General features: G+C 51.7%; 1 protein-coding gene across 1 annotated transcript in view; it reads right to left on the bottom strand.

Moving 5' to 3' along the window:
• Positions 1-26,571, bottom strand: part of LOC147096981 (nck-associated protein 1-like) — a 32,469-nt gene extending 5,898 nt beyond the window's left edge. The window contains exons 1-6 of the mRNA XM_085972688.1: positions 25,467-26,571; positions 24,696-24,789; positions 10,207-10,287; positions 9,764-9,857; positions 8,295-8,408; positions 6,551-6,660 (exon numbers count right to left, since the gene is read on the bottom strand). Of these exons, the coding sequence (XP_085828814.1) occupies positions 6,551-6,660; positions 8,295-8,408; positions 9,764-9,857; positions 10,207-10,260 (372 nt within the window). The 5' untranslated portion in view covers positions 10,261-10,287; positions 24,696-24,789; positions 25,467-26,571. The remainder of the gene's footprint in view (positions 1-6,550; positions 6,661-8,294; positions 8,409-9,763; positions 9,858-10,206; positions 10,288-24,695; positions 24,790-25,466) is intronic.
• Positions 26,572-27,453: the final 882 nt, after the last annotated feature.

The raw sequence follows: 27,453 nt of genomic DNA, 5'->3' as shown, positions 1-27,453 counted from the left end.
TCCCAATCCTCAGGGAACATCACCATCGCAATTCTCAGCGATCATCACCGTCCCAATCCTCAGGGATCATCACCATCCCAATCCTCAGGGATCATCACCATCCCAATCCTCAGGGAACATCACCAACCTAATCCTCAGGGAACATCAACATCCCAATCCTCAGGGATCATCACCATTCCAATCCTCAGGGAACATCACCATCCTAATCATCAGGGAACATCACCATCCCAATCCTCAGGGAACATCACCATCGCAATCCTCAGGGAACATCACCATCCCAATCCTCAGGGAGCAATACCATCCCAATCCTCAGGCATCATCTACATCACAATCCTCAGTGATCATCACCATCCCAATTCTCAGGGATCATCACCATCCCAATCCTCAGGGAACATCACCATCCCAATCCTCAGGGAACATCACCATCCCAATCCTCAGGGAACATCACCATCCCAATCCTCAGGGATCATCACCATCCCAATCCTCAGGGAACATCACCATCCCAATCCTCAGGGAACATCACCATTCCAATCCTCAGGGATCATCACCATCCCAATCCTCAGGGATCATCACCATCCCAATCCTCAGGGAACATCACCATCCCAATCCTCAGGGAACATCACCATCCCAATCCTCAGGGATCATCACCATCCCACTCCTCAGGGAACATCACCATCCCAATCCTCAGGGAACATCACCATCCCAATCCTCAGGGGTCATCTACATCACAATCCTCAGGGATCATCACCATCCCAATCCTCAGGAAACATCACCATCCCAATCCTCAGGGAACATCACCATCGCAATCCTCAGGGAACATCAACATCCCAATCCTCAGGGATCATCACCATCCCAATCCTCAGGGAACATCACCATCCCAATCCTCAGGGAACATCAACATCCCAATCCTCAGGGATCATCACCATCCCAATCCTCAGGGATCATCACCACCCCAATCATCAGGGAACATCACCATCCCAATCCTCAGGGAACATCACCATCGCAATCCTCAGGGAACATCACCATCCCAATCCTCAGGGAACGTCACCATCCCAATCCTCAGGGAACATCACCATCCCAATCCTCAGGGATCATCACCAACCCAATCCTCAGGGATCATCACCACCCCAATCCTCAGGGAACATCACCATCCCAATCCTCAGGGAACATCACCATCGCAATCCTCAGGGAACATCACCATCCCAATCCTCAGGGAACATCACCATCCCAATCCTCAGGGATCATCACCAACCCAATCCTCAGGGATCATCACCACCCCAATCCTCAGGGAACAGCACCACCCCAATCCTGAGGGAACATCACCATCGCAATCCTCAGGGAACATCACCATCGCAATCCTCAGGGAACATCACCATCCCAATCCTCAGGGAACATCACCATCCCAATCCTCAGGGAACATCACCATCCCAATCCTCAGGGATCATCACCATCCCAATCCTCAGGGAACATCACCATCCCAATCCTCAGGGTACATCACCATCCCAATCCTCAGGGATCTTCACCATGCCAAACCTCAGGGAACATCACCATCCCAATCCCCAGGGAACATCACCATCCCAATCCTCAGGAATCATCACCATCCTAAACCTATAGGGGTTGCACAATTGCCCTCAGTTTCTGTGAGGCGGCAACAGTGAGTCAACCTGCTCCTAGCTGCCAATGGCCTTTGCTGGAAGCTGTGTACATTTCACCATGAATGTGTGTGAGTGTGTGCTTGAGCATGTATGCATGTGAATGAATGTTTGTGTGTGAGAGCATGTGTCTGTGACTCTGTGTATGTTTGTTTGTGGCAATGTGTGTGAGAGCAAGTGTCTATGTCTGGGAGCGTGTATCTGTGACTGTGCATATGTTTGTTTGTGGCAATGTGTGTGAGAGCAAGTGTCTATGTCATAGAGTCATAGGGGGAAAAATTCAGTTGGTTGCGCCTCCCGTTAGCGCCCGGGCGCGGCACTGCCCATGCCTCCTGCAAAATTCAGCGGGAGATTAGTGGTGGCGCTAACCAGTAGCGCCCTGTGGCACTGCGCCACTGGTGATGACATCATTGGCGTGCGCAGCGCCCCGCTCACACCCCGGCCACGATCTTCGGGAGCGCCCCCTGACTTACCGCCGGACGCTATGTCCAACAGGGTCAGGGGGGGCGTACCTGCAGCCGGGGAGGCGCAATTTAAAGGCGAGGTGCGGGGCGGACATTTTTGTTACTGGCCATCTGCCAGCACCTGCCTGCGCTCCTGTCCCAGGCCTCCTGAAACGCACCCCAACGCGGAGTGCCGGTTGCGCTCCAAGAGCCTGGCACTTCTCTTGAGTGCCGGGCTCTTTTGCCTGCACTCCCGATCCCCGGGGGCCCAGCTGCGCCCCAGGTCACACTGCACAAAGCCCCTCCCCTTTAAGAAGGGGAGGAAGGCCTGCAATACCGCTGGTGTGACACTGCGGCACATAACGCCGCAATATTGACTCACAGCACCCCAAGAGGGATGCGGGGCGCTTCCAGTAGTGCCCCGCTTCCCTCTTGGGGCGCAATCACTCAATTTCCGGCACGGGGACGCTAATTTTTCCAGGGCTCTAAAAAAGTTAGCTGGGGCGCTTCTCAATTTTTAGCCCATAGAGTCATAACGGCACCGAAGGAGGCCATTCGGCCCATCAAGTCCATGCCGGCTCTCTGTAGAGCAATCCAGTCAGTTCCATTCCCCCGCTCTATCTACGATGGTCTGAGGCGCGAATTGGGTAGGATTGCTTGGGGAAAGTCACTCAAAGGGTTAACAGTGGATAGGCAATGGCAAACATTCAAAGACCGCATGGATGAACTACAGAATTTGTTCATCCCAGTTTGGCATAAAAATAAAACAAAAAAGGTGACTCAACCGTGGCTAACGAGGGAAATTAGGGATAGCATAAGATCCATATAGGCCTAGAAATTCAATGGGCTGCGCCACCCGTTAGCACCCTAAGAGGGCACTTAGTGGGTTTAACACCACTGGCCACGCCTCCCGCTAAATTTAGCGGGACGCTAATGGTGGCGCTAGCCGTTAGCGCTGCGCCGCTACCGATGACGTCATCGGTGTGCGCAGCGCCCCGCTACTGCCTCGATCGTGAAATTTAGTAGCGCCCCCTGCTTTAACGCTGGTCGCAATTTGCAACCAGTTCAGGGGGGCCTACCTGCGGCGGTAGAGGCGCTGAGGTGCGGGGCGGCCATTTTTTTTGCTGGCTGCCTGCCAGCACCTCTCCGCGCCGCCGTCCCCAGCCTCCTGAGCCCCCCCCCCGCGGAGTGCCGGCTGTGTCCCAAGAGCCCGGCACTTCTCCTCGGTGCCGGGCTCTTTTGCCGGCACTGGCGCTCTTTGAGCACGATGCAGCAGGCCCCTCCCCTTCAAGAAGGGGAGGAAGGCCTGCAGTACCACAGCGCGCCGTGCCGCAGCGTGTTGCGCTGCGGCACGTTGCGCTGCGATTTTCAGTTGCAGCGCCCCAAGAGTGATGCGGGGCGCCTCGAGTAGCGCCGCGCTTCCCTCTGGGGTGCTGAAAGTGAATTTGCGGTGGGCGGCCGCGACTACTCCCGGGGCGGTACTTCCGGTGCCCTGACGAGGCTGGCACAATTTCTAGGCCATAAATTGGCCAGAAAAAGCAGTAAGCCAGAGGATTGAGAGCAGTTTAGGATTCAACAAAGGAGGACAAAGGGATTAATTAAGAAAGGGAAAATAGAATATGAGAGTAAGCTTGCCGGGAACATTAAAACTGACTGTAAAAGCTTTTAAAGGTATGTGAAGAGAAAAAGATTGGTGAAGTCAAGCGTAGGTCCCTTGCAGTCAGAATCAGGGGAATTTATAATGGGGAACAAAGAAATGGCTGACCAATTAAATACATATTTTGGTTCTGTCTTCACAAAGGAGGACACAAATAACCTCCCAGAAATGTCAGGGAACATAGGGTCTGATGAAAGGGAGGAACTGGAAGAAATCAGTATTTGTAGGGAAATGGTGTTAGGGAAATTGATGGGATTGAAGGCCGATAATTCCCCAGGGCCTGATAATCTACATCCTAGGGTACTTAAGGAAGTGGCCCTAGAAATAGATGATGCATTGCTGATCATCTTCCAACATTCGATAGACTCTGGAACAGTACCCATGGATTGGAGGGTAGCTAATGTTACCCCACTATTCAAAAAAGGTGGTAGAGAGAAAACGGGGAATTACAGACTGGTAAGCCTGACATCGGTAGTGGGGAAAATGCTAGAGTCCATTATAAAAGATGTAATAGCAGAGCACTTGGAAAACAGTGACAGGATCGGACAAAGTCAACATGGATTTGCAAAAGGTAAATCGTGCTTGACTAATCTACTGGAATTTTTTGAGGATGCAACTAGTAAAATAGATAAGGGAGAACCAGTGGATGTGGTGTATTTGGACTTTCAGAAGGCTTTCGATAAGGTCCCGCATAAGAGATTAGCGTGTAAAGTTAAGGCACATGGGATTGGGGGCAAGGTATTGACTTGGATAGAGAACTGGTTGGCAGATAGAAAGCAAAGAGTTGGAATAAACGGGTCTTTTTCCGAGTGGCAGGCAGTGACTAGTGGGGTACCGCAGGGATCGGTGCTCGGACCCCAGCTATTCACAATATATATTAATGATCTAGACAAGGGAACTAGATGTAATATCTCCAAATTTGCAGACGACACAAAGCTGGGTGGGCGTGTGTGCTGTGAGGAGGGTGCCGAGAAACTACAGGATGATTTGGACAGGTTGGGTGATTGGGCAGAAGCATGGCAGATGCAATATAACGTGGATAAATGTGAGGTTATCCACTTTAGTGTCAAAAACAGGAAGGCAGATTATTATCTGAATGGCAATAGATTGGGAGAAGGGGAAGTGCAACGAAACTGGGATGTCCTTCTGCACCAGTCGCTGAAGGTAAGCATGCAGGTGCAGCAGGTGGTTAAGAAGGCAAATGGTATGTTGGCCTTCATTGCGAGAGGGTTTGAGTACAGGAACGAAGATGTCTTGCTGCAGTTGTACAGGGCCTTGGTGAGACCACATCTTGAGTATTGTGTGCAGTTTTGGTCGCGTTATCTGAGGAAGGATATTCTTGCCATGGAAGGAGTTCAGCGAAGAATCACCAGGCTGATACCTGGGATGGCAGGAATGACGTATGAGGAGAGAATGAGAGGGGATCTCATTGAAACTTATAAAATTCTGGCAGGACTGGACAGACTCGATGCAGGGAGGATGTTCCCGATGGCGGGGAATCCAGAACCAGGGGTCACAGTCTAAGGATAAGGGGTAAGCCTTTTAGGACAGAGATGAGGAGGAATTTCTTCACCCAGAGAGTAGTGAACCTGTGGAATTCTCTACCACAGAAGGCAGTTGAGGCCAATTCATTAAATTATATTCAAGAAGGAGTTGGATATATTTTTTAAGGCTAAAGGGATCAAGGGGTTTGGGGAGAAAGCAGGGACAGGGTACTGAACTTGGATGATCAGCCATGATCGCATTGAATGGCAGAGCAGGCTCGAGGGGCCGAATGGCCTACTCCTGCTCCTATCCTCTATGTTTCTATGTTTCTATCCCCATAGCCCTGCAAGTTTATTTCCCTCAAGTGCTCATCCAGTCTCCCCTTGAAAACATTGAGTGTCTCCGTTTCCACCACTTCCCTCGGCAGCGAGTTCCAGGTCACCACCACTCACTTCGTAAAAAAGTCTTTCCTCACATCCCCCCTGTATCTCTTGCCTAAAACCTTAAACCTGTGTCCCCTAGTCATTGTACCATCAACTAGTGGGCACAGCCTTTCCCCGTCTAGCCTATCCAAACCCGTCATAATCTTGTACACCTCTATCAAATCACCCCTCAACCTCCTTTGCTCTAATGAAAACAAATCCAGCTTCTCCACCTGTCCTTGTAGCTAAGATCCCCCATCCCCGGAACCTTTCTGGTAACTCTCCTCTGCACCCTCTCAAGGGCCTTCACATCCTTCCTAAAGTGTAGTGATGAATGTGTTAATGAGTGTGAGTGTGTGTATTTTTTTTAATTCAATTATGGGATGTGGACGTCGCTGGCAGGGCCAGCATTTATTGCCCATCCCTAATTGCCCTCGAGAAGGTGGTGGTGAGCCGCCTTCCTGAACAGCTGCAGTCCATGTGGTGAAGGTGCTCCCACTGTGCTGTTAGGGAGGGAGTTCCAGGATTTTGACCCAGCGACGATGAAGGAACGGCGAAATACTTCCAAGTCAAGATGGTGTGTGACTTGGAGGGGAACTTGGAGGTGGTGCTGTTCCTGCGCACCTGCTGCCCTTGTCCTTCTGGGTGGAAGAGGTCGTGGGTTTGGGAGATGCTGCCGAAGAAGCCTTGGCGAGTTGCTGCAGTGCATCTTGTAGATGGTACACGCTGCAGCCACAGTACGCCGGTGGTGGAGTGAATGAATGTTTAAGGTGATGTGTCTGTGTAGGATTAGTTTTTACTGTGCTACAACCAGTGGCACAAGGTCGCCATGTCTTCGATCTTAGCATGAGTTTCCATGTGACAATGATTGCAAACACTGTGCTCACTTACCGCCATGAACTCCTTCAGATGGTCTTGAATGTTCTGCTTGTGAATAGTGTAGAGAGCGGCTGCAATCTGGTTGATGGCTTTGGCTAAACAATGGATATTGTTACGGTGACCTGAAGGCAACAGATACAGTATTTCAATATACAGGAGAGATCCACACCAACCTGAAATATACAGGAGAGATCCACACAAGTCTGTTGGAGGGGCGGTACTGAGAGCGTACTGCACTGTTGGAGGGGCAGTACTGAGGGAGTGCTGCACTGTCGGAGGGGCAGTACTGAGGGAGTGCTGCACTGTCAGAGGGGCAGTACTGAGGGAGTGCTGCATTGTCGGTGGGGCAGTACTGAGGGAGTGCTGCACTGTTGGAGGGGCAGTACTGAGGGAGCGCTGCACTGTCGGAGGGGCAGTACTGAGGGAGTGCCGCGCTGTCGGAGGGGCAGTACTGAGGGAGCGCCGCACTGTCGGAGGGGCAGTACTGAGGGAGTGCTGCACTGTCGGAGGGTCAATACTGAGGGAGTGCTGCACTGTTGGAGGGGCAGTACTGAGGGAGCGCCGCACTCTCGGAGGGGCAGTACTGAGGGAGCGCCGCACTGTCGGAGGGGCAGTACTGAGGGAGTGCCGCACTGTCGGAGGGGCAGTACTGAGGGAGCGCTGCACTGTCGGAGGGGCAGTACTGAGGGAGCGCTGCACTGTCAGAGGGGCAGTACTGAGGGAGCGCTGCACTGTCGGAGGGGCAGTACTGAGGGAGCGCTGCACTGTCGGAGGGGCAGTACTGAGGGAGCGCTGCACTGTCGGAGGGGCAGTACTGAGGGAGCGCTGCACTGTCGGAGGGGCAGTACTGAGGGAGCGCTGCACTGTTGGAGGGGCAGTACTGAGGGAGCGCTGCACTGTCGGAGGGGCAGTACTGAGGGAGTGCCGCACTGTTGGAGGGGCAGTACTGAGGGAGTGCTGCACTGTCGGAGGGGCAGTACTGAGGGAGCGCTGCACTGTCGGAGGGGCGGCACTGAGGGAGCGCTGCACTGTCGGAGGGGCAGTACTGAGGGAGCGCTGCACTGTCGGAGGGGCGGCACTGAGGGAGTGCTGCACTGTCGGAAGTGCTGTCTTTTTGTTGAGATGTTAAACTGAGCTCCCACCTGTTTGTTGAAGTGGATGTTAGCAATGCCACGAAGGCAAGCAATGAGATGGGCACAGTGACTGGATATTTATAATAAAAGTAGAAAATGCTCGAAGTGCACATGTGGGTCAGAATCTCCCAGTAGAATTGACAAGAGCCCATGAAACATTGACAGCCCATGTTGACCTGCAGAGGCTAACTGACCTGCTGTGTAATACATAGAATTACACATAATGTAAGCACAGAAACAGGCCATTCGGCCCAAGTGGGCTGTGCCAGTGTTTATGCTCCACCCGAGCCTCCCACCCCTCTTCATCTCATCCTATCAGCATATTCTTCGATTCCTTTCTCCCTCATGCACTTATCGAGTTTCCCATTGAATGTATTTTCAGCAATTGCAGTTTGGTCTTTTTCACGTTAACTGGTCATTCATTCATTGTCTGCTTCTGGGGTCTTGCTGTATACAAAATGTCTGTTACATTTACCTGCACGACTACACTTCAAAAAAAGTAATTCATTATGTGAAGCACTTTGGGTATTTCTGCTGGATGTAAGCAGGGGCTGTATAAATAAATACAAGTTATCACTGCCCTTTAATAGCCTGGTCACTGAGGCTCCGAGTTTGCGGCTTACCCTGGTGCTCCTGATTATAAATGGACATGGGGTCACTGGCGAGAGACGGGAGGGAGACAGCTACGTAGACCATGAGGAGGGAGGTCAGTCTGTAATCTTCTTCAGAAGAATTCTCTGGAAACAAAGCAGATAATCATTAGCAGTTTCACACTGGTGACTTTGGACATGTCCGCTCTGGTTGACACAAGAAGCCTCAAGAAACAATCCCATTCGCAGTGTTACACACATCCAGTCCGTGTTTTATGATATATCTGACCCATGGTTAGTGAGAAATCCAGTTCATATTTTGCGATGGATCCTGCCTGCTTCAGGAACAGTGGAGCTCCCAGCTCACAGTCCTTTACCAAAATACTCCTACAGCACATTAAACTTTCCCTGTGTAAACTCGGTAAAAACACAGTAAAATCGTAAGGTCAAAGATACTCAGTGCCACTCACAACATCCAACTCCTTTGTAACTAGACCCTCTTTAACAATTAACGTCACCCACCTCATGCTTTATCTCCTGATCCTTCTTAAAACACACAACTCTGCCAGTTCGCTTCCCAATCAGCATTCGATTTCAACCAAGTTTCAGTCAAAATCTATTTCCTCATTATGTACCAGCACCTCTCACTCACCCATTTTAGTCCTTCTACTCCTTGCAGTCATATCAGCACAACTCAAGTTAGCCTTTAATTTCCTTGCCCCCGCTTTCCTAATTATTCCTACAGTCTGTTCTTTGTCGCCCTCCCCCGCTCTACCAGTTTAAATACCTCCGCACTGAGTTATTTACCCTTTCTGTACCCCTCCAGTTCAGGTGAAGTCCATATCTAGTGTACAGCTTCCCTCTGTCCCAGAACTGGTCCCAATGTCCTCAGGATCTGAATCCAGACATCAATGGATCTAATTTGTCCTCGCCTGACTTGCCCAGCACAGGGCACAGGATGTAATCCTGAAATTACTACCCTTGAGGCCTTGCACTTTAGCCTTGACCCTAACTCCTCACACTGCCTCTGCATGACCTCTGTACTACTGTTTCCTACGTAACTGCTTCCTCGGATTGTCGTAAAACCCATCTAGGGAAGGAAATCTGCCGTCCTTAGCCGGTCTGGCCTATATGTGACTCCAGACCCACAACAATGTGGATGCCTCTTAACTGCCCTCTGCGGTTCAAGAAGGCGGCTCACCACCACCTTCTCAAGGGCAATTAGGGATGGGCAATAAATGCCGGCCTTGTCAGCGACGCCCACATCCCAGGAACAAATAATTAATTACATGGACCATGACTTCTGGCTCCTGCCTCTCCCTGTTCAAAGGTTTTTCCACCCGCTCTGTTATGTCCTTTACCCTGGCACCAGGGAGACAACACATCATTTGGGACTCATGGTCACTGCTGCAGGAAGGCCGTCTATCCCTCTAATTATTGAATCTCCCCTCACTGCCACTCGCCTCGCCTCTGCTTTCTTTTTGTCGCCCCAGTGTACTTACCATTCTTCTGATTTGAGAGTGCAGTGACAAGCGCGGGATCCACCTGGCATGAGGCCCCTGCTGCTGATGTCAGTTCACAGATGGCGAGTATATCCTGCAGAGTACAAGGAACAAGGCACTCAGGACCTCATTTCTCTATCAGCATCGGCTGTACGTGGAGGCCTCAGCTCCCAGTGGAAGTGGGATTGCAGAGCCGATAGCACCACTCAGGTATCTGAATGCCTGACTCACTGTGATCTTGGAAGCTTCTTCACAAGCATGGTACAGTAGCCTGATGGTTATATTATTGGACGAGCAACCCAGAGGTTGTGCCTTCAAACCCCACCATGACTCCAGAAAATAACAACTTGTATTTATACCGTGCCTTTAATGTAGTAAAATGTCCCCAGGCCCTTCACAGAATTGAGTCCCACTGAGTCTAAGCACAGACCCAGCCCTCATACCTTTATGTCAGTGGTTGAGCTGACGATGTCACTCAGAATCTGAATGGAGCCCATGAGGAACGGGATGTGACCAGATAAAACCTGCAAAAAGACAAGAAACAACGTGAGCGAAACATTTACCAGATCGGCGGCAGTTCTCCCAGGCTGAATGAGTTCCGTTCCCCAACAGGTCGAGCATGGTGGGCCACACCTTGAGCCCTAGATTTAACACACGATGGGAACTGGATATTAGAGTGCACTGTAAAGTGCACATTAGAGTGCCGAGTTTCTGCACTGAAGCGTTAAATTGGTAGGGGAAATATATAGGCCATTTATTCCTTGGAAGGTAAATGGGTGAATTTTCATTTAACCTGGCGGGAATGGATCAGCTATAAAAGGAAAAGGAGACAGAAGGTAATATGATAAACTTAGGAAAGAGGTTAAAAAGAAATATGAAATGAAAATATTGCTGGATACAGAAACAGTTTGTAAAACGGGCAGACAATTAGTTAATCCATTTACTGCCCAGCGCTTAAAATGAACATTCTCCCTAAATGGGGTAGAGGAGCAAAGATCTGAGATACAGATACATAAATCACTAAAAGTGACAACAGAAGTCGATAAGGCCACAAGGTGTGGAAACAAACCATTGGGGTAGATTTCTAGAGGAATAAAATACAAAAGTGGGAAGGTAATGTTAAAGTTATATCGAACCTTGGTTGGACCACACTTGGAGCACTGTAGAGTAGAACTCAGCTTCTGTCTCCTCCTTATAAGAGACAGAAGCACTGGAGAAAGTGCAAAATATATGTCGAAGGATCTTAGCAGAATTGCGAGGGTACAACGGTCAGGAATGACTGAACAGGCTGGGGCTCTTTACTCTAGAATGAGAAGACTATGAGGAAACCTGATAGAGGTCTTTAAAATCATGAAGGGGTTCGATAGGGTAGATGTAGAGAAAACGTTTCCACTTGTGGGGGAGTCCAGAACAAGGGGGGCATGAATATAAGATAGTCACTAACAGATCAAATAAAGAATTTTGGAGGAATGTTTTTACCCAGAGAGGGGTGAGAATGTGGAACTCGCTGCCACAGGGAGTGGTTGAAACAGAAAGCATTGATGGATTTAAGGAGAGACTTGATGCATACAATAACAGCAACAACTTGTATTTATATAGCGCCTTTAACATAGTAAAATGCCCCAGGGCGCTTCACAGGAGCAATTATCAAACAAAATTTGACACCAAGCCACATAAGGAGATCTTAGGGCAGATGACCAAAAGCCTCGTCAAAGAGGTTGGTTTTAAGGAGTGTCCTGAAGGAGGAAAGAGAGGTAGCAAGGCGGAGAGGTTTAGGGAGGGAATTCCAGAGCTTAGGGCCTTGGCAGCTGATCGCACGGCCGCCAATGGAGCGATTAAAATCGAGGATCTCAAGAGGCCAGAAATAGGGGAGTGCAGCTATCCTGGAAGGTTTGTGGGGCTGGAGGAGGTTACAGAGATAGGGAGGGGCGAGGCCATGGAGGGATTTGAAAACAAGGATGAGAATTTTGAAATCGAGGCGTTGCTTAACCAGGAGCCAATGTAGGTCAGCGAGCACAGGGGTGATGGGCGAACGGGACTTTGTACGAGTTAGGACACCGGCAGCGCGTTTTGGATGACCTCAAATTTACAGAAGGTAGAACGTGGGAGGCCGGCCAGAAACCATTGGAACAGTCTCTTCAGAACATTTTCAGAAGCTGCAACACACAAAAAGGGGCATGAGAATGAATACATCTGGGAGAAGGGGATATCGGGATATCAGGGGCAGGGTGGGAAGGGTTAATTAGAGTAGAAGGATTCTTGTGTGGACCACACCAGCAAAAACCAGTTGGGCCAAATGGCCTGTTTCTGTGCTGCAGATTCTAGGTGGTGTACTGGTTACAGTAAAATGCAAGTTGACTGCAGTGGGCACTGCCAGTGTGCAGTCCCCATGAGCTCCTCCTGAGTCTGTCCTGTTAAATGTGTGGCAGAACCACTGAATGACTCTGGCTGACTGTATATAATTCTCTTTAACAATGTTCTAACACCAGCCTAAACCTGTACCATTGTGTTTGGCGTTACTGTGTTTTGTATATAGAGTTTGCATGTACGGGGCGTGGACTCTTTAAGAGCATGGGAAAACATGGGCAAATGTGATGACATCACGTCGCAAGCCACAGGGCTGCCCAGGCAGTCCTCGTGGAGTCTCTGATCAGTAAAGGCCTGTTTGCTTGTTCCCTGGTGTCGATCTCAGTTATTTATAGGACTTCGTCAATTCCTACATTGGTGACCCCATGTTTGTGAACGTTTTCACAAAAGAAGAGCACAGCATGGAGGCAAACGCTGTTTCACTAAAGCTGCCACAGTTCTGGGAGCAGCAAGCGACCTCGTTGTTTATTCAGGTCGAGGCCCAGTTTGTCCTGAGGAACATCGATGCGGATCAGACCAAGTATCTTTATGTGGTCTCTGCACTCAACAGCTCTACTGCCTCTCGGATCGTCAGCCTCCTCGAAAACCCCCCAACAGAGCTCAAGTATGAAACCCTCAAAGCGCGGTTACTGCAGGTTTTCAGGCTCACAAAATCGAAGCGCGCCCGTCGATTACTCGCTATGCCCGGCCTCGGGGACTCCAAGCCTTCAGAGTTGATGAGCCAAATGCTCACACTCCTGGGCTCAGAACCGGAATGCTTCCTGTTCTGAGAAATTTTCCTCAGCCAACTGCCTGAACAGGTGCAAGCTGCCCTGGCCAGATCTGAAATCGTGGACTGTGCAACACTCGCTGCGGAGGCTGACAAAATTTTCGCTGTAACTCGGCAGTACTGTGCCGCCATGAGGCACCCATCCCCCGCAGATGCCGCCGCAGCTCGTCAGCCGGCTGGGCTGGATTTCTACCACGCGCAGTTCAGCGCGAAGGCAAAGCGTTGCTGCCCTCCCTGCAGTTTTCCCCAAAAAGAAACAACCAACAACTGCGACCGCCGGGGAACGGGTCTAACGGGCACCCCGCGGCCGCGATGGCAATCGGCAACGCGGGAAAATTGCTGTTCATCACCGACACTCTCTCCGGTCGCCGTTTTCTGTGCGACACCGGAGCACAGTGCAGCATTTTACCCGCGTCTGCCCTCGATGTGGAGATGGGGAATCATGGCCCCACCCTTGAAGCGGCCAATGGCGGCACAATTCAGACCTTCGGCAGACGGCGAGTTGAGGTGTGCTTCGGGGGGCAACGCTTTCACTGGGAGTATGTTACGGCAAAAGTTTCCCAGCCCCTCCTCGGCACGGATTTCCTGTATGCCAACAGCCTCCTGGTCGACGTCAGGAACCGACGGCTGATCAACGCAGCAACTTTTAATTCTCTTCCGGGTTACCGCAGTAACACTACGTCACGCACCGTCTCCTGTGCGTTCCCGACTCCTGATGAGTTCACTCGCTTGCTCAGCGAATTCCCCGACCTGACAAGACCCACGTTCTCCTCCACAGCCACGAAACATGGCGTGGAACACCACATCACCACCAACGGCCCGGCACCTGGAACCTGGCAAGCTGGTGGTCGCAAAGGCGGAGTTCACAACCATGGTCTTCACCCCTCCATATCGTCCCGAAGCCTGGCGGCGGATGGCGGCCATGCAGCGACTACAGACGCCTTAACGACGCCACCACTCTTGATCAGTACCCGATCCCCCACATTCAGGATTTTTCTGCCCATTTGGCAGGGAACACCGTGTTCTCTAAAGTCGACCTCGTCCGGGGCTACCACCAGGTCCCAGTGCATCCACAAGACGTCCAGAAGACCGCAGTCATCACCCCATTCGGACTCTTCGAGTTTCTACGAATGCCGTTTGGGTTAAAGAATGCCGCCCAGGCTTTCCAACGCCTCATGGACTCCGTGCTGCGGGACCTCAAATTCCTCTTCGTCTACCTGGACGATATTCTAATTGCCAGTCCCACTAAGGAAGAACATACCTGTCACCTACGCACCCTTTTCGACGCCTCAGCCAACACGGCCTGATTATCAACCCGGCCAAGTGTCAGTTTGGCCTGCACCAAATCGATTTCCTGGGGCATCGCATCAGCTCAGAGGGAGCGGTTCCTTTACCTTCAAAAGTGGAGGCGGTGACATCTTTTCCACGCCCACAGAACATAAAGGCCCTGCAAGAATTCCTAGGCATAGTAAACTTTTACCAACGCTTCGTGCCTAAGGCGGCACTGCTCATGCAGCCCCTGTACGAGGCCCTCAAGGGCAAGACTGGCAAGAACCGAGAGGGAGGAGGTACTAGCGGTTTTAGCAGGCCAAAAAGTGGATAAATCCCCAGGCCCGGACGAGATGTATCCCAGGCTGCTGTGTGAGGCAAAGGAGGAGATTGCAGGGGCTCTGACACAAATTTCCAGAACCTCTCTGGCCACAGGGGATGTACCAGAGGACTGGAGAACAGCTAACGTAGTACTATTATTCAAGAAGGGTAGCAGGGATAAACCAGGGAATTACAGGCCAGTGAGCCTAACATCTGTGGTAGGGAAATTATTGGAAAAAATTCTGAGGGACAAAATTAGTCTCCACTTGGAGAGGCAAGGATTAATCGGGGATAGTCAGCATGGCTTTGTCAAGGGTAAATCATGTCTGACCAATCTGATTGAATTTTTCGAGGGGGTGACTAGGTGTGTGGATGAGGGAAATGCTGTGGATGTGGTATACATGGACTTCAGTAAGGCTTTTGACAAAGTCCCGCATAGGAGACTGGTCAAGAAGGTAAGAGCCCATGGGATCCAGGGTGCCTTGGCACGTTGGATCCTAAACTGGCTGAGTGGCAGGAGGCAGAGGGTGATGGTCGAAGGTTGCTTTTGTGACTGGAAGCCTGTATACAGTGGGCTACCTCAGGGATCGGTGCTGGGTCCCTTGCTGTTTGTGATCTACATAAATGATTTGGATGAGAATGTAAAAGGTATGATCAGTAAGTTCGCAGATGAAACGAAAATTGGTGGGGTGGTAAATTGCGAGGAGGAAAGCCTCAGGCTACAGGACGATATAAACGGGTTGGTCAGACGGGCGGAAAAGTGGCAAATGGAATTTAACCCTGAAAAGTGCGAGGTGATGCATTTTGGACGGACAAATAAGGCAAGGGAATACACAATGAGTGGTAGGACCCTAGGAAGCACAGAGGGTCAGAGGGACCTTGGTGTACATGTACATAGATCCCTGAAGGCCGCGGATCAGGTAGATAAGGTGGTTAAAAAGGCATATGGGATACTTATATTCTATGCCTCGGCTAATGAAGGCAAGAGCAGGGAGGTTATGATGGAGCTGTACAAAACGCTGGTAAGGCCACAGCTGGAGTACTGTGTGCAGTTCTGGTCGCCTCACTATAGGAAGGATGTGATTGCTTTGGAGAGGGTGCAGAGAAGATTCACCAGGATGTTACCTGGGATGGAGCGCCTCAGCTATGAAGAAAGACTAAACAGGCTGGGGTTGTTTTCCTTGGAGCAAAGAAGGCTGAGGGGGGACCTGATTGAGGTGTACAAAATGATGAGGGGCATAGATAGGGTAGATAAAGAGGAACTTTTCCCCTTAGTAGGGGGGTCAATAACAAGGGGGCATAGATTCAAGGTAAGGGGCAGGAGGTTTAGAGGGGATTTGAGGAGGAACATTTTCACCCAGAGGGTGGTTGGAATGTGGAACTCACTGCCTGAAAGGGTGGTGGAGGCAGGAACCCTCACAACATTCAAGAAGCATTTGGATGAGCACTTGAAATGCCATTGCATACAAGGCTATGGACCAAATGCTGGAAAATGGGATTAGATTGGACAGGGCTTGATGGACGGCGCAGACACGATGGGCCGAAGGGCCTCTTTCTGTGCTGTATAACTCTATGACTCTATGAGTCTAACCCGGTAGACTGGACGGATGACATGGCCAGAGCGTTCGCCGACACCAAACGCGCCTTAGCCAACGCGACTACGCTGGCGACTACGCAGTCGGTGCCGTGCAACAGCAGTGGGTGAACGGGAGGTGGCAGCCGTTGGCATTCTTCAGCCGTCAACTACGGCAGAACGAGAGAGCATACAGCATGTTCGACCGGGAGTTGCTCGCTCTTTTTCTGGCCATCCGCCATTTTCGGTTCCTGCTAGGACGTCCTTTCGCCGCCTTTGTGGACCATAAGCCGTTAACCTTTGCAATGGCCAAGGCCGCCGAACCGTGGTCAGCCCGACAGCAGCGTCAACTGACCTACATATCCGAAATCACCACGGATAGACAGCACATGTCCGGTAAGGACAACCTGGTGGCAGACTGCCTCTCCCGCGTGATCGTCAACACGGTTCATTTGGGCATCGACAACGCCCTCATGGCAGCGGACCAAGCCTCAGACCCGGAAGTCCAAGCTTACAGAACGGCCATCACTGGCCTGCAGTTGGCTGACGTCATGTTCCATGCGGCAGGTACCACGCTGTTATGTGACGTCTCCGTACAGGATCCTCGCCCTGTCGTGCCGGTCGTCTGGCGCCACAAAGTGTTCGACGCCATACATGGGTTGTCACCCCCAAGAATGAAGGCCTCTCAGAAACTGATGTCAGCGAAGTTTGTATGGCATGGCATGCATAAGGATGGCCGCGACTGGGCCAACACCTGCGTGGTCTGCCAAAGGGCCAACGTACAGCGCCACATCAAGGCTCCGTTGGCCACCTTCACAGTTCCGGAGCGACGGTTTGACCATGTCAACGTCGACCTAGTAGGACCACTCCCACCCTCCTATGGTTTTTCACACATCCTGACCATGGTGGACCGCACCACCAGCTGGCCGGAGGCGGTCCCCGTCATCCACTACTTCGGCAGACGTGGCCAGGGCGTTCATTTCCTCCTGGATCGCCCGTTTCGGAGTTCCTGCAGACATTTCATCAGACAGGGGACCGCAGTTTTCCTCCGAACTCTGGAATGCAGTGGCCCAAGGACTCGGTGTCAAATTACACTGCACCACAGCCTACCACCCACAGGCGAATGGCCTCTGCGAACGCTTCCACCGGTCAATGAAAGCCGCCCTGAGGGCCAGTCTCCAGGGCGCTGGATGGGCAGGCAAGCTACCGTGGGTCCTGTTGGGCCTTCGAACGGCCCCCAAAGACGACCTTCATTCTTCATCAGCGGAGCTGGTCTATGGTCAACCGTTGCGAGTCCCAGGGGACTTCCTACCAACATCGACAGAGCTATGGTCCGCGTCTGCACATCTTGCTGGTCACCAAGTGTGAGGAATGGAACTTGGTGAACCCAACTGCAGGAAGGCAAACTGAGGCAGAGGTTAGGTTGCAAAAACAAAGATAGACTTTACTTGAAATAAACAAAATAACAACAGCACAGATACAGGCTAGCAGGCTGGCAAGAGGAATCACAAGGCAGTGAAACTCAAGACTGAGCAATGAACATAAACTAAGCACCACTTAAATAGTAGGCATATAACCATGCACAGGTGAGTACAATTAAGAATAAAGAAGGAAACAATTAAGAGTTCATGTTGCCCTCTGGTGGCGAGGCGAGGCAGAACCTGGGTCATTCCTGACAGGACCGCCCCCCTAGGAACGGCCCCTGACATTCCCCCAGAAGGTCCATGGTGACAATGAAGAAAGTTCTGCACTAAATCGCGATCCAGGGTGTTCTGGTCCGGGACCCAGGAGCGTTCCTCCGGACCATATCCCTCCCAGTCCACCAGGAACTGGAGGCCCCCACGAACCCGGCAAGAATCCATCAGGCGACGGACCGTGTAGGCAGGCTGGCCTTCGATGATGTGGGGAGCAGGAGGAGGCCTCGTGGCGGGCGCCAGGGAACTGCTGGCCACTGGCCGGAGCCGGGAGACGTGGAAGGTAGGATGAATCCGCAGGGAACGGGGTAGCTGGAGACGGTAGGACACCGGGTTGACCTTCCTCAACACCGTGAAGGGACCGATGAAACGGGGCGCCAGCGTGCGGGACTCCACTCGCAGCGGGAGATCCTGCGTAGAAAGCCAGACCCTCTGACCAGGACGGAATGAAGGAGCCGGTCTGCGTCATTTGTTGGCCTGGATCCGTCATTGCCGAGAAGCTCGTTGTAAGGCCAGCCGTGCTCTCCTCCAGGTCCGTCGACAGCGCTGGACAATCTTCTCCACGGAGGTGTTAAATCTGTGAGTTATCTAGTTAATTAAGACACAGACTAATTAATAACAATCAAAAACAGGTCTTTACTGGTTGGAGGTAGGGACTATTCTGAATACAAGATTACTGCACAGTGCTTATATACCGGTGTGTTCACCCCCGGTATTACGTCTACAGCAGCCTGAGAAAGTAGTACATCTCTTAAGGTGGAACAGGCTTAAGCTCTCTTAAGGTGGAACAGGTTACATACACAACAGGAGGGAACCCCCACCTCGAGCTCCTGCTCCTGGAACAGTGGAGGCTGAAAACCGAACTGGCACTCGAATGGCGACATTCCTGTGGAGGAGCAGCGCAAGGTGTTGTGCGCGTACTCAGCCCAGACGATGTGACGGCTCCAGGTCACAGGGTTAGCGGACACGAGGCAGCTCAGGGTCGTCTCCAGGTCTTGGTTGATCCGTTCGGTTTGACCGTTAGACTGAGGGTGGAAACCCGAGGAAAGGCTGACAGTAGCTCCAATGAGCTTATAGAAAGCTCTCCAAAACCGGGAGGCGAATTGTGGACCACGGTCAGAGACGATGTCAAGAGGCAAACCGAACAACCTGAAAACATGCTGGACCATGAGCTCGGCTGTCTCTTGGGCTGAGGGAAGCTTGGGCAAGGGCAGAAAGCGACAGGCTTTGGAGAAGCGATCCACGATGACCAGAATGACAGTGTTGCCTTGAGATGGTGGAAGGCCTGTGATGAAATCCACAGAGAGGTGTGACCAGGGGCGGGTTGGAATGGGGAGAGGATGCAGCAAACCCTGGGGGCGAGATCGAGGGTTCTTGTTTCGTGCACAAATAGCACAAGCTGCCACGAACGCCTTTACGTCCTTCTCCATGGTGGGCCACCAGAACCTTCTGCGAAGGAGCTCCAGCATCCTGGATGTGCCTGGATGACCGGTGAGTCGCGACGAATGCCCCCACTGCGGGACTTGTGAGCGTGCCATGTTGGGAACAATAAGGTGACCGGGTGGGCCATTGCCAGGGTCTGCCTCCCTCTGTTGCGCCTTTCTGACCAGCGTCTCGATCCCCCAGCGAACCGGTGCTACAATTCAAGAAGTTGGAAGAATAGGTTCTGGTTGTCTCTCCCGCTCGGGTGGATCAAATTGCCTGGAGAGAGCATCAGGCTTGAGATTCTTGGATCCTGGACAATATGACAGGACAAAGTCGAAACGATTGAAAAACAGTGCCCAGCGAGCTTGACGGGAGTTAAGCCGTTTGGCCTCCTGGATATAGGCCAGATTCTTATGGCCCGTCCAGACAATGAATGGGTGTTTAGACCCCTCCAACCAATGTCTCCACTCCTCCAGTGCCAACTTAAATGCTAGTAGTTCCCTGTTTCCAATATCATAGTTTCGCTCTGCAGGAGTGTGTCGGCGAGAAAAGAAGGCGCAAGGGTGCAGTTTGTTGTCGTCAGACCGCTGGGACAAAACGGCACCCACTCCTATATCAGAGGCATCCACCTCCACAATGAAGGGGAGTGAGGGATGCGGAATCACGAGGACAGGAGCAGACGTGAAGCGCCGCTTGAGATCCTCAAAAGCCTGCGCAGCCTCAGCGGACCAACTGAACCAGATGGAAGCGGTTTTGGTGAGAGCGTGGAGAGGGGCAGCAATGGTGCCAAAGTTCCTGATGAATCTCCGATAGAAATGAGCAAACCCCAAGAAGCGTTGAACCTGTTTGAGAGAGGTGGGTGGTGGCCAATCTCGGACAGCTTGGGTCTTGCCAGGGTCCATTTGGATGTTGCCGCTGGAGATGATGAAGCCCAGGAATGAAACCGTGGAAATGTGAAGCTCACACTTCTCAGCCTTGACAAACAAGAGGTTATTAAGCAGACGTTGCAGGACTTGCCTTACATGCTGGACATGATCATGAACAGTTTTGGAGAAAATGAGAATGTCGTCCAGGTAGACAAAGACAAAGCGATTCAGCATGTCTCGGAGGGCGTCGTTGATGAGCGCCTGGAACACAGCAGGGGCGTTGGCCAATCCAAAAGGCATGACCAGGTTCTCATAGTGCCCGGTAGGTGTGTTGAATGCCATCTTCCACTCGTCCCCTTCGCGGACGCGGACGAGGTTGTAGGTGTTGCGGAGATCCAATTTTGTGAAGACTGTGGCTCCCTGTAGTAGCTCGAAGGCCGTCGACATGAGCGGAAGAGGATAACGATTTTTTATAGTAATCTTGTTAAGGCCACGGTAGTCGATGCAGGGGCGGAGACCTCCATCTTTCTTACTCACGAAGAAAAAACCGGCACCAGCGGGAGAGGTGGACAGACGGATGAAGCCAGCGGCGAGGGCGTCACGGATGTAATCCTCCATGGCGGCGGTCTCTGGAGCAGAAAGGGAGAAGATCCTACCCCTAGGTGGGCATGTCCCAGGCAGGAGGTCAATGGCACAGTCATATGGCCTATGAGGGGGAAGTGATGTGGCTCGAACTTTACTGAAGACCTCTTTTAAATCCTCATACTCGTGAGGCACTCGGGACAATTCAGAGTGAGATGGGGGCCCCTGGGGCGTGGAAGGAGGCTTGGAGCAAACACAGGTGGTGTGGCAGGCGGAGCCCCATTCCGTAAGCCGGCCGGCGGCCCAATCCATGCGTGGATTATGGCAGGCTAACCAAGGGTAACCCAGAACTAATGGAAACTCGGGAGAGTGGATAAGGGAGAATTGGATGGTCTCGAAATGTTGTCCTTCCACGCCCAAACACAGGGGGGCAGTAAGATGGTGAATAGTTCCGGAGCCCAGGGGTCTTCCATCCAGGGCGACAACAGGGAGGGGGTGATCTGGATGGGTCAGGGGAATCTTGAGCTGTTTAGCTATCCCAGATCCATGAAGTTACCATCGGCCCCAGAATCCACCAGGGCCTTAAGATCATGTTGTTGATTGCCCCAGAAAAGGGAGGATGCCAGCAGGACCCTAGAAACAGTGGGGCTGGGAGGGACGGTTACGCTCATCTCAGGGCCCTCCGTCCTGGACGAGCCCTGGCTTTTCCCACCAACTCTGGACAAGAAGAGCGAAAGTGGCCCGGTTCCCCACAATAGAGGCAAGATCCCTCTCTCATTCGGCGATCACGTTCAGGCTGCGAGAGATGAGTTATTCCCAACTGCATGGGCTCCTCTGGAGCAGTCAAAGATGGACTCGGGATGGCTCAGAGGTTCTCGGATGGCTTCGAAGCAGGGAAGGCTCTGGTCTCCGGAAGCGGGGTGAAAAAGGAGTGGCGTTCTCTTCGCCTCTCATGGAGACGATTATCCACTCGAATGGAGATATCAAAGAGAGACTCCAAATCACTCACCGGATCTCTGGAAGCCAGTTCATCCTTGATTTCATTCGTGAGACCGTGGCGAATAGTGGCGATGAGCGCCTCCGAATTCCATTGGCTCTCCGCCGCGAGAGTGCGAAACTCAATGGCGAAGTCCGCAATGCTACGAGCCCCCTGGCGAAGCCGAAGTAGTTTATTAGATGCCTCTCTCCCACTGACAGGATGATCAAAGACCCTTCTCATTTCCTCAGAGAAAAGTTGGTAGTTTGAACATGCCGGAGTTTGCTGTTCCCACACGGCCGTAGCCCAGGTAAGTGCTTTGCGAAACGATGTAGGCTACTCGGGAACGGTCAGTGGGAAACAATGAACCTTGCAGCTCGAAAGCCAGGGAACACTGGGTTAGAAAGCCTCGACATCCTCCTGGGTTACCATAGTAGCGCTCGGGTGCAGGTAATCACGGTTCTATCAGAGGGGGAGGCGAAACCGGAGGAGCGGGTAACGGTGCTGGAGTAGCTTGGGTCGCCTGACTCTGGCTCTGATGGAAAGCAATGACGAGGGCCTCCAGCTGTCTCTGGCTTCGGGAAAATGACGTGGCGAGGCACCGCAGTTCGTCCAAGACCAGTTGCAGCTGTTCAAAGAGTTGTCGTAGCCATTGGTCCTTCCCTGCTGGATCCATGTTTGGCCTAGTCTTGCTGTAAGGAATGCAACTTGGTGAACCCAACTGCAGGAAGGCAAACTGAGGCAGAGGTTAGGTTGCAAAAACAAAGATAGACTTTACTTCAAATAAACAAAATAACAACAGCACAGATACAGGCTAGCAGGCCGGCAAGAGGAATCACAAGGCAGTGAAACTCAAGACTGAGCAATGAACATAAACTAAGCACCACTTAAATAGTAGGCATATAACCATGCACAGGTGAGTACAATTAAGAATAAAGAAGGAAACAATTAAGAGTTCATGTTACCCTCTGGTGGCGAGGCGAGCAGAACCTGGGTCATTCCTGACACCAAGAGGCGGCCAGATGTTTCGCACCGGTACCCACTTCGCACCACGGGCTGCAGAGGTCACACGTTCCCACGGAGCTTCACAAGGCTGAATATGTTTTTATTCGCCATGACGCATGCAGGGATCCACTCAAGGCCCCATATACCGGTCCCTTCCGTGTGTTGGAGGCAGGGGACAAAACCTTCACGGTCGATGTTGGCGGTAAACCGGACCACATTTCGGTTGACCGCTTAAAGCCAGCACATTTGGACCTCGACCGCCCCGTCGAGACAGCACAGCCGCCGAGACGGGGTCGGCCACCCATCGTCGTCACCGCAGACCAACTGCACCCACCCGCCAGACCGCCAGCCGCCCAGCAGCCTCCATCTCGAGAGTACAGGAGTCGTTCTGACAGGCTCGTCAGACACCCTCACCATTTGACTTTGTCCGTTAAAGCGAATTCTGGGGGGGCGCATGTGGCAGAACCACTGAATGACTCTGGCTGACTGTATATAATTCCCTTTAACGATGTTTTAACACCAGCCTAAACCTGTACCATTGTGTTAGGCATTACTGTGTTTTGTATATAGAGTTTGCATGTACGGGGCGTGGACTCCTTAAGAGCGCGGGAAAATGCGGGCAAATGTGATGACGTCATGTCGCAAGCCACGGGGCTGCCCAGGCAGTCCTCGTGGAGTCTCTGATCAGTAAAGACCTGTTTGCTTGTTCCCTGGTGTCAATCTCAGTTATTTATAGGAATTCGTCAATTCCTACAAATGTATCTTTACAGTGTCTATCCTCCAGTGCAGTAACTGACAGGAAGTGCTTGCGCTTACATCTCAAAGTGCTTCCTGTGCCATAGAGCGGAAGTTCAGGATCACACCGATAATGATCATCCTCTTCAGAACATTGTCAGATGCTGCAACACACAAGAAGGGGAATAAGAACAAACTGAAGGGAGCTGGGCGCAGGGCCACAATTACTCAGCACTCGACTGCTGGAGGTGCTCTCCAGCTGCACCGACATTCATCCACGACACCAACACTTCAAAACTCGATCCACCTTTTGAAATGCGGAATTTCCTCGACTCCAACACCTCCCTCTGTAATGATGTTGGTATAAATGTCCTATACGTGGGTGAAGTCTTACTATGTATGGGGATTGTTGCCCTCTGTTTTGCTTTGAAATAAGCTAAACATCTGATTCCTTAAATACAAAAAGTTGCAGCCTGTTCTACAGTTATATACAGAGTAAAGTTCCCTCTACACTGTCCCATCAAACACTCCCAGGACAGGTCCAGCACGGGTTAGATACAGAGTAAAGCTCCCTCTACTCTGTCCCATCAAACACTCCCAGGACAGGTACAGCACAGGTTAGATACAGAGTAAAGCTCCCTCTACTCTGTCCCATCAAACACTCCCAGGACAGGTCCAGCATGGGTTAGATACAGAGTAAAGCTCCCTCTACACTGTCCCAGCAAACACTCCCAGGACAGGTCCAGCACGGGTTAGATACAGAGTAAAGCTCCGTCTACACTGTCCCATCAAACACTCTCAGGGCAGGTACAGCACGGGTTAGATACAGAGTAAAGCTCCCTCTACACTGTCTCATCAAACACTCCCAGGGCAGGTACAGCACGGGTTAGATACAGAGTAAAGTTCCCTCTACACTGTCCCATCAAACACTCCCAGGACAGGTCCAGCACGGGTTAGATACAGAGTAAAGCTCCCTCTACACTGTCCCATCAAACACTCCCAGGGCAGGTACAGCACGGGTTAGATACAGAGTAAAGCTCCCTCTACACTGTCCCATCAAACACTCCCAGGGCAGGTACAGAGGACAGTTCACTGTAAAGTATCAGACAGGCAATGTGACAGACAGGGAATGTGACAGAAAGGGAATATATCAGACAGGGAATGTATCAGACAGGGAATGTATCAGACAGGGAATGTGACAGACAGGGAATGTGACAGATAGGGAATGTATCAGACAGGGAATGTATCAGACAGGGAATGTATCAGACAGGGAATGTGACAGACAGGGAATGTATCAGACAGGGAATGTATCAGACAGGGAATGTGACAGACAGGTAACATATCACTCACAGGTTAGACGTCTGGCTAGTGCGGCCATCAGGTCTGGTTTCTGTAGGTTGGACCTCACCTGGACCAAGATGTCCATGTTCTCCACCACCAGTTTCTGTTTGAACAATAAAAAGTACAGTGTGCATCACCCCCTGATATCTCGCTCGTCACTCCCCCATCACTCCATGCCTCACTTGCTCATCCTGCTTAGCCGCAGCCTGCTCCATTTCTGTTATGCCATCTTGTCTAGCCCCATGCCATGTTCTCTCTGCCCCCCCTCAGCCTAACAACCTTGCTGATGACCATGCTGTCTCGCCCAGCTTGGCATAGCCATCTACCACATTCATCTGCCTTACCCAGCTCAGCTTGGGACTGATTCGCCCACACTTCCAGCCTTGCTATCCCCAGTGTGCCTCCCGCACCCTGCTCAAGCCCAGCCTGCCCAACCACCACCCATTAACATCAGAAAACTTTACAGATTTAGACACCAGCTGCACCTGAACATGGGACCTCCCCACCGGCAGACCCAAGGTTTGACTGCAGCTGGCTGTCACTGGGTGGCAGGAAGCATTCTCTGGGGCACACACCACTGATTGCATCAGAGAGCCAGACAACACTTCCCTTACGATAGCAAAATACTGCAGATGCTGGAAATCTGAAATAACAACAGAAAATGCTGGAAAAACTCAGCAGGCCAGGCAACATCCGTGGAGAGAAATTAGAGTTGACGATTCGGGTCGTAACCCTTTTTCAAAACTTCCCTTACACTTCCCTTACCTTCAGCTGGCTCACCTGCGAGGTAATGTGCCACATCAGGTGCTCACTCAGGTGCTTCATTCCATACGGTCCAATCAGTTCTGCCAACGCTTGCAGTTCTGTTAAGTTAAGAGACATTGATTGAAGTCAGGAGCGAAGACCTTTTAGCAAAAAACAAAATGAATCCAACATTCCAGTTTTATTTACAATGAACAGCCCCTCCCGACAGGTGAATCCAATGGAGGTAATTCGGTCATTTCAACTGACTTATACCGGGGACGGCAGGGGCAGCACAAGGTTCATGTACTTCAGTCCGAGGTCTGTGAGCCACCAATGCTGGGTCCCAGGGATCAGAGTCACTCCTGGGAATGGTGCCAATCGATGGCCCAATGCTGCAGCAGTGAGCAGCACCCTCAGCACCAGCTGCATTTCCTGCAGAAAGGTCCACCCACACTCTGCCCTGTAGACCTGAGCTTCTCCAGTCAGCCCTCCTGGCTCCTCCTGTTTACACTTGGGATCAGTGCTGTTACCCTCCTCTGTAACCTACCAAAGGCAAGGATCTTACCTGTGTGCTTTGCTGAATCAGTAACCATTGTAAGGGCTGGCCACAACCTCTTGAACTTTGAAGTGGTAGATTTCATGAATTACTGACCACAGCAGGGCTCATATTTGGAATTCAACCATGGAGGTCAGCACGCTCGACACAATGTTCAACCATGGAGATCAGCATGCTCGACACAATGTTCAACCATGGAGATCAGCGCACCCCACACAATGTTCAACCATGGAGGTCAGCACACTCGACACAATGTTCAACCATGGAGATCAGCACGCTCGACACAATGTTCAACCATGGAGGTCAGCACACCCCACACAATGTTCAACCATGGAGGTCAGCACGCTCGACACAATGTTCAACCATGGAGGTCAGTACGCCCCACACAATGTTCAACCATGGAGTTCAGCATGCCCCACACAATGTTCAACCATGGAGGTCAGCACGCTCGGTACAATGTTCAACCATGGAGGTCAGCATGCCCCACACAATGTTCAACCATGGAGGTCAGCACGCTCGACACAATGTTCAACCATGGAGGTCAGCACGCCCCACACAATGTTCAACCATGGAGATCAGCACGCTCCACACAATGATCAACCATGGAGGTCAGCACACCCCACACAATGTTCTACCATGGAGGTCAGCACGCGCGACACAATGTTCAACCATGGAGGTCAGCACGCCCCACACAATGTTCAACCATGGAGGTCAGCACGCCCCACATAATGTTCAACCATGGAGGTCAACACGCCCCACACAATGTTCAACCATGGAGGTCAGCACGCTCGACACAATGTTCAACCATGGAGGTCAGCACGCTCCACACAATGTTCAACCATGGAGGTCAGCACGCTCCACACAATGTTCAACCATGGAGGTCAGCACGCTCGACACAATGTTCAACCATGGAGGTCAGCACGCTCGACACAATGTTCAACCATGGAGATCCGCATGCTTCACACAATGTTCAACCATGGAGGTCAGCACGCCCCACACAATGTTCAACCATGGAGATCAGCACGCTCGACACAATGTTCAACCATGGAGGTCAGCACGCTTGACACAATGTTCAACCATGCAGGTCAGCACGCCCCACACAATGATCAACCATGGAGGTCAGCACGCTCGACACAATGTTCAACCATGGAGCTCAGCACGCCCCACACAATGTTCAACCATGGAGGTCAGCACGCTCGACACAATGTTCAGCCATGGAGGTCAGCACGCTCAACACAATGTTCAACCATGGAGGTCAGCACGCTCGACACAATGTTCAACCATGGAGCTCAGCATGCCCCACACAATGTTCAACCATGGAGGTCAGCACGCTCGACACAATGTTCAACCATGGAGGTGAGCACGCCCCACACAATGTTCAACCATGGAGGTCAGCACGCTCGACACAATGTTCAACCATGGAGGTCAGCACACCCCACAAAATGTTCAACCATGGAGGTCAGCACG

Source organism: Somniosus microcephalus, chromosome 33, assembly GCF_052327205.1.
Source record: "Somniosus microcephalus isolate GS21.2 chromosome 33, FLI_Smic_1.0, whole genome shotgun sequence".
NCBI lineage: Eukaryota > Metazoa > Chordata > Chondrichthyes > Squaliformes > Somniosidae > Somniosus > Somniosus microcephalus.
The sequence above is the reverse complement of the archived record's forward strand: the minus strand, read 5'-3'. Positions and strand labels throughout refer to the sequence as shown.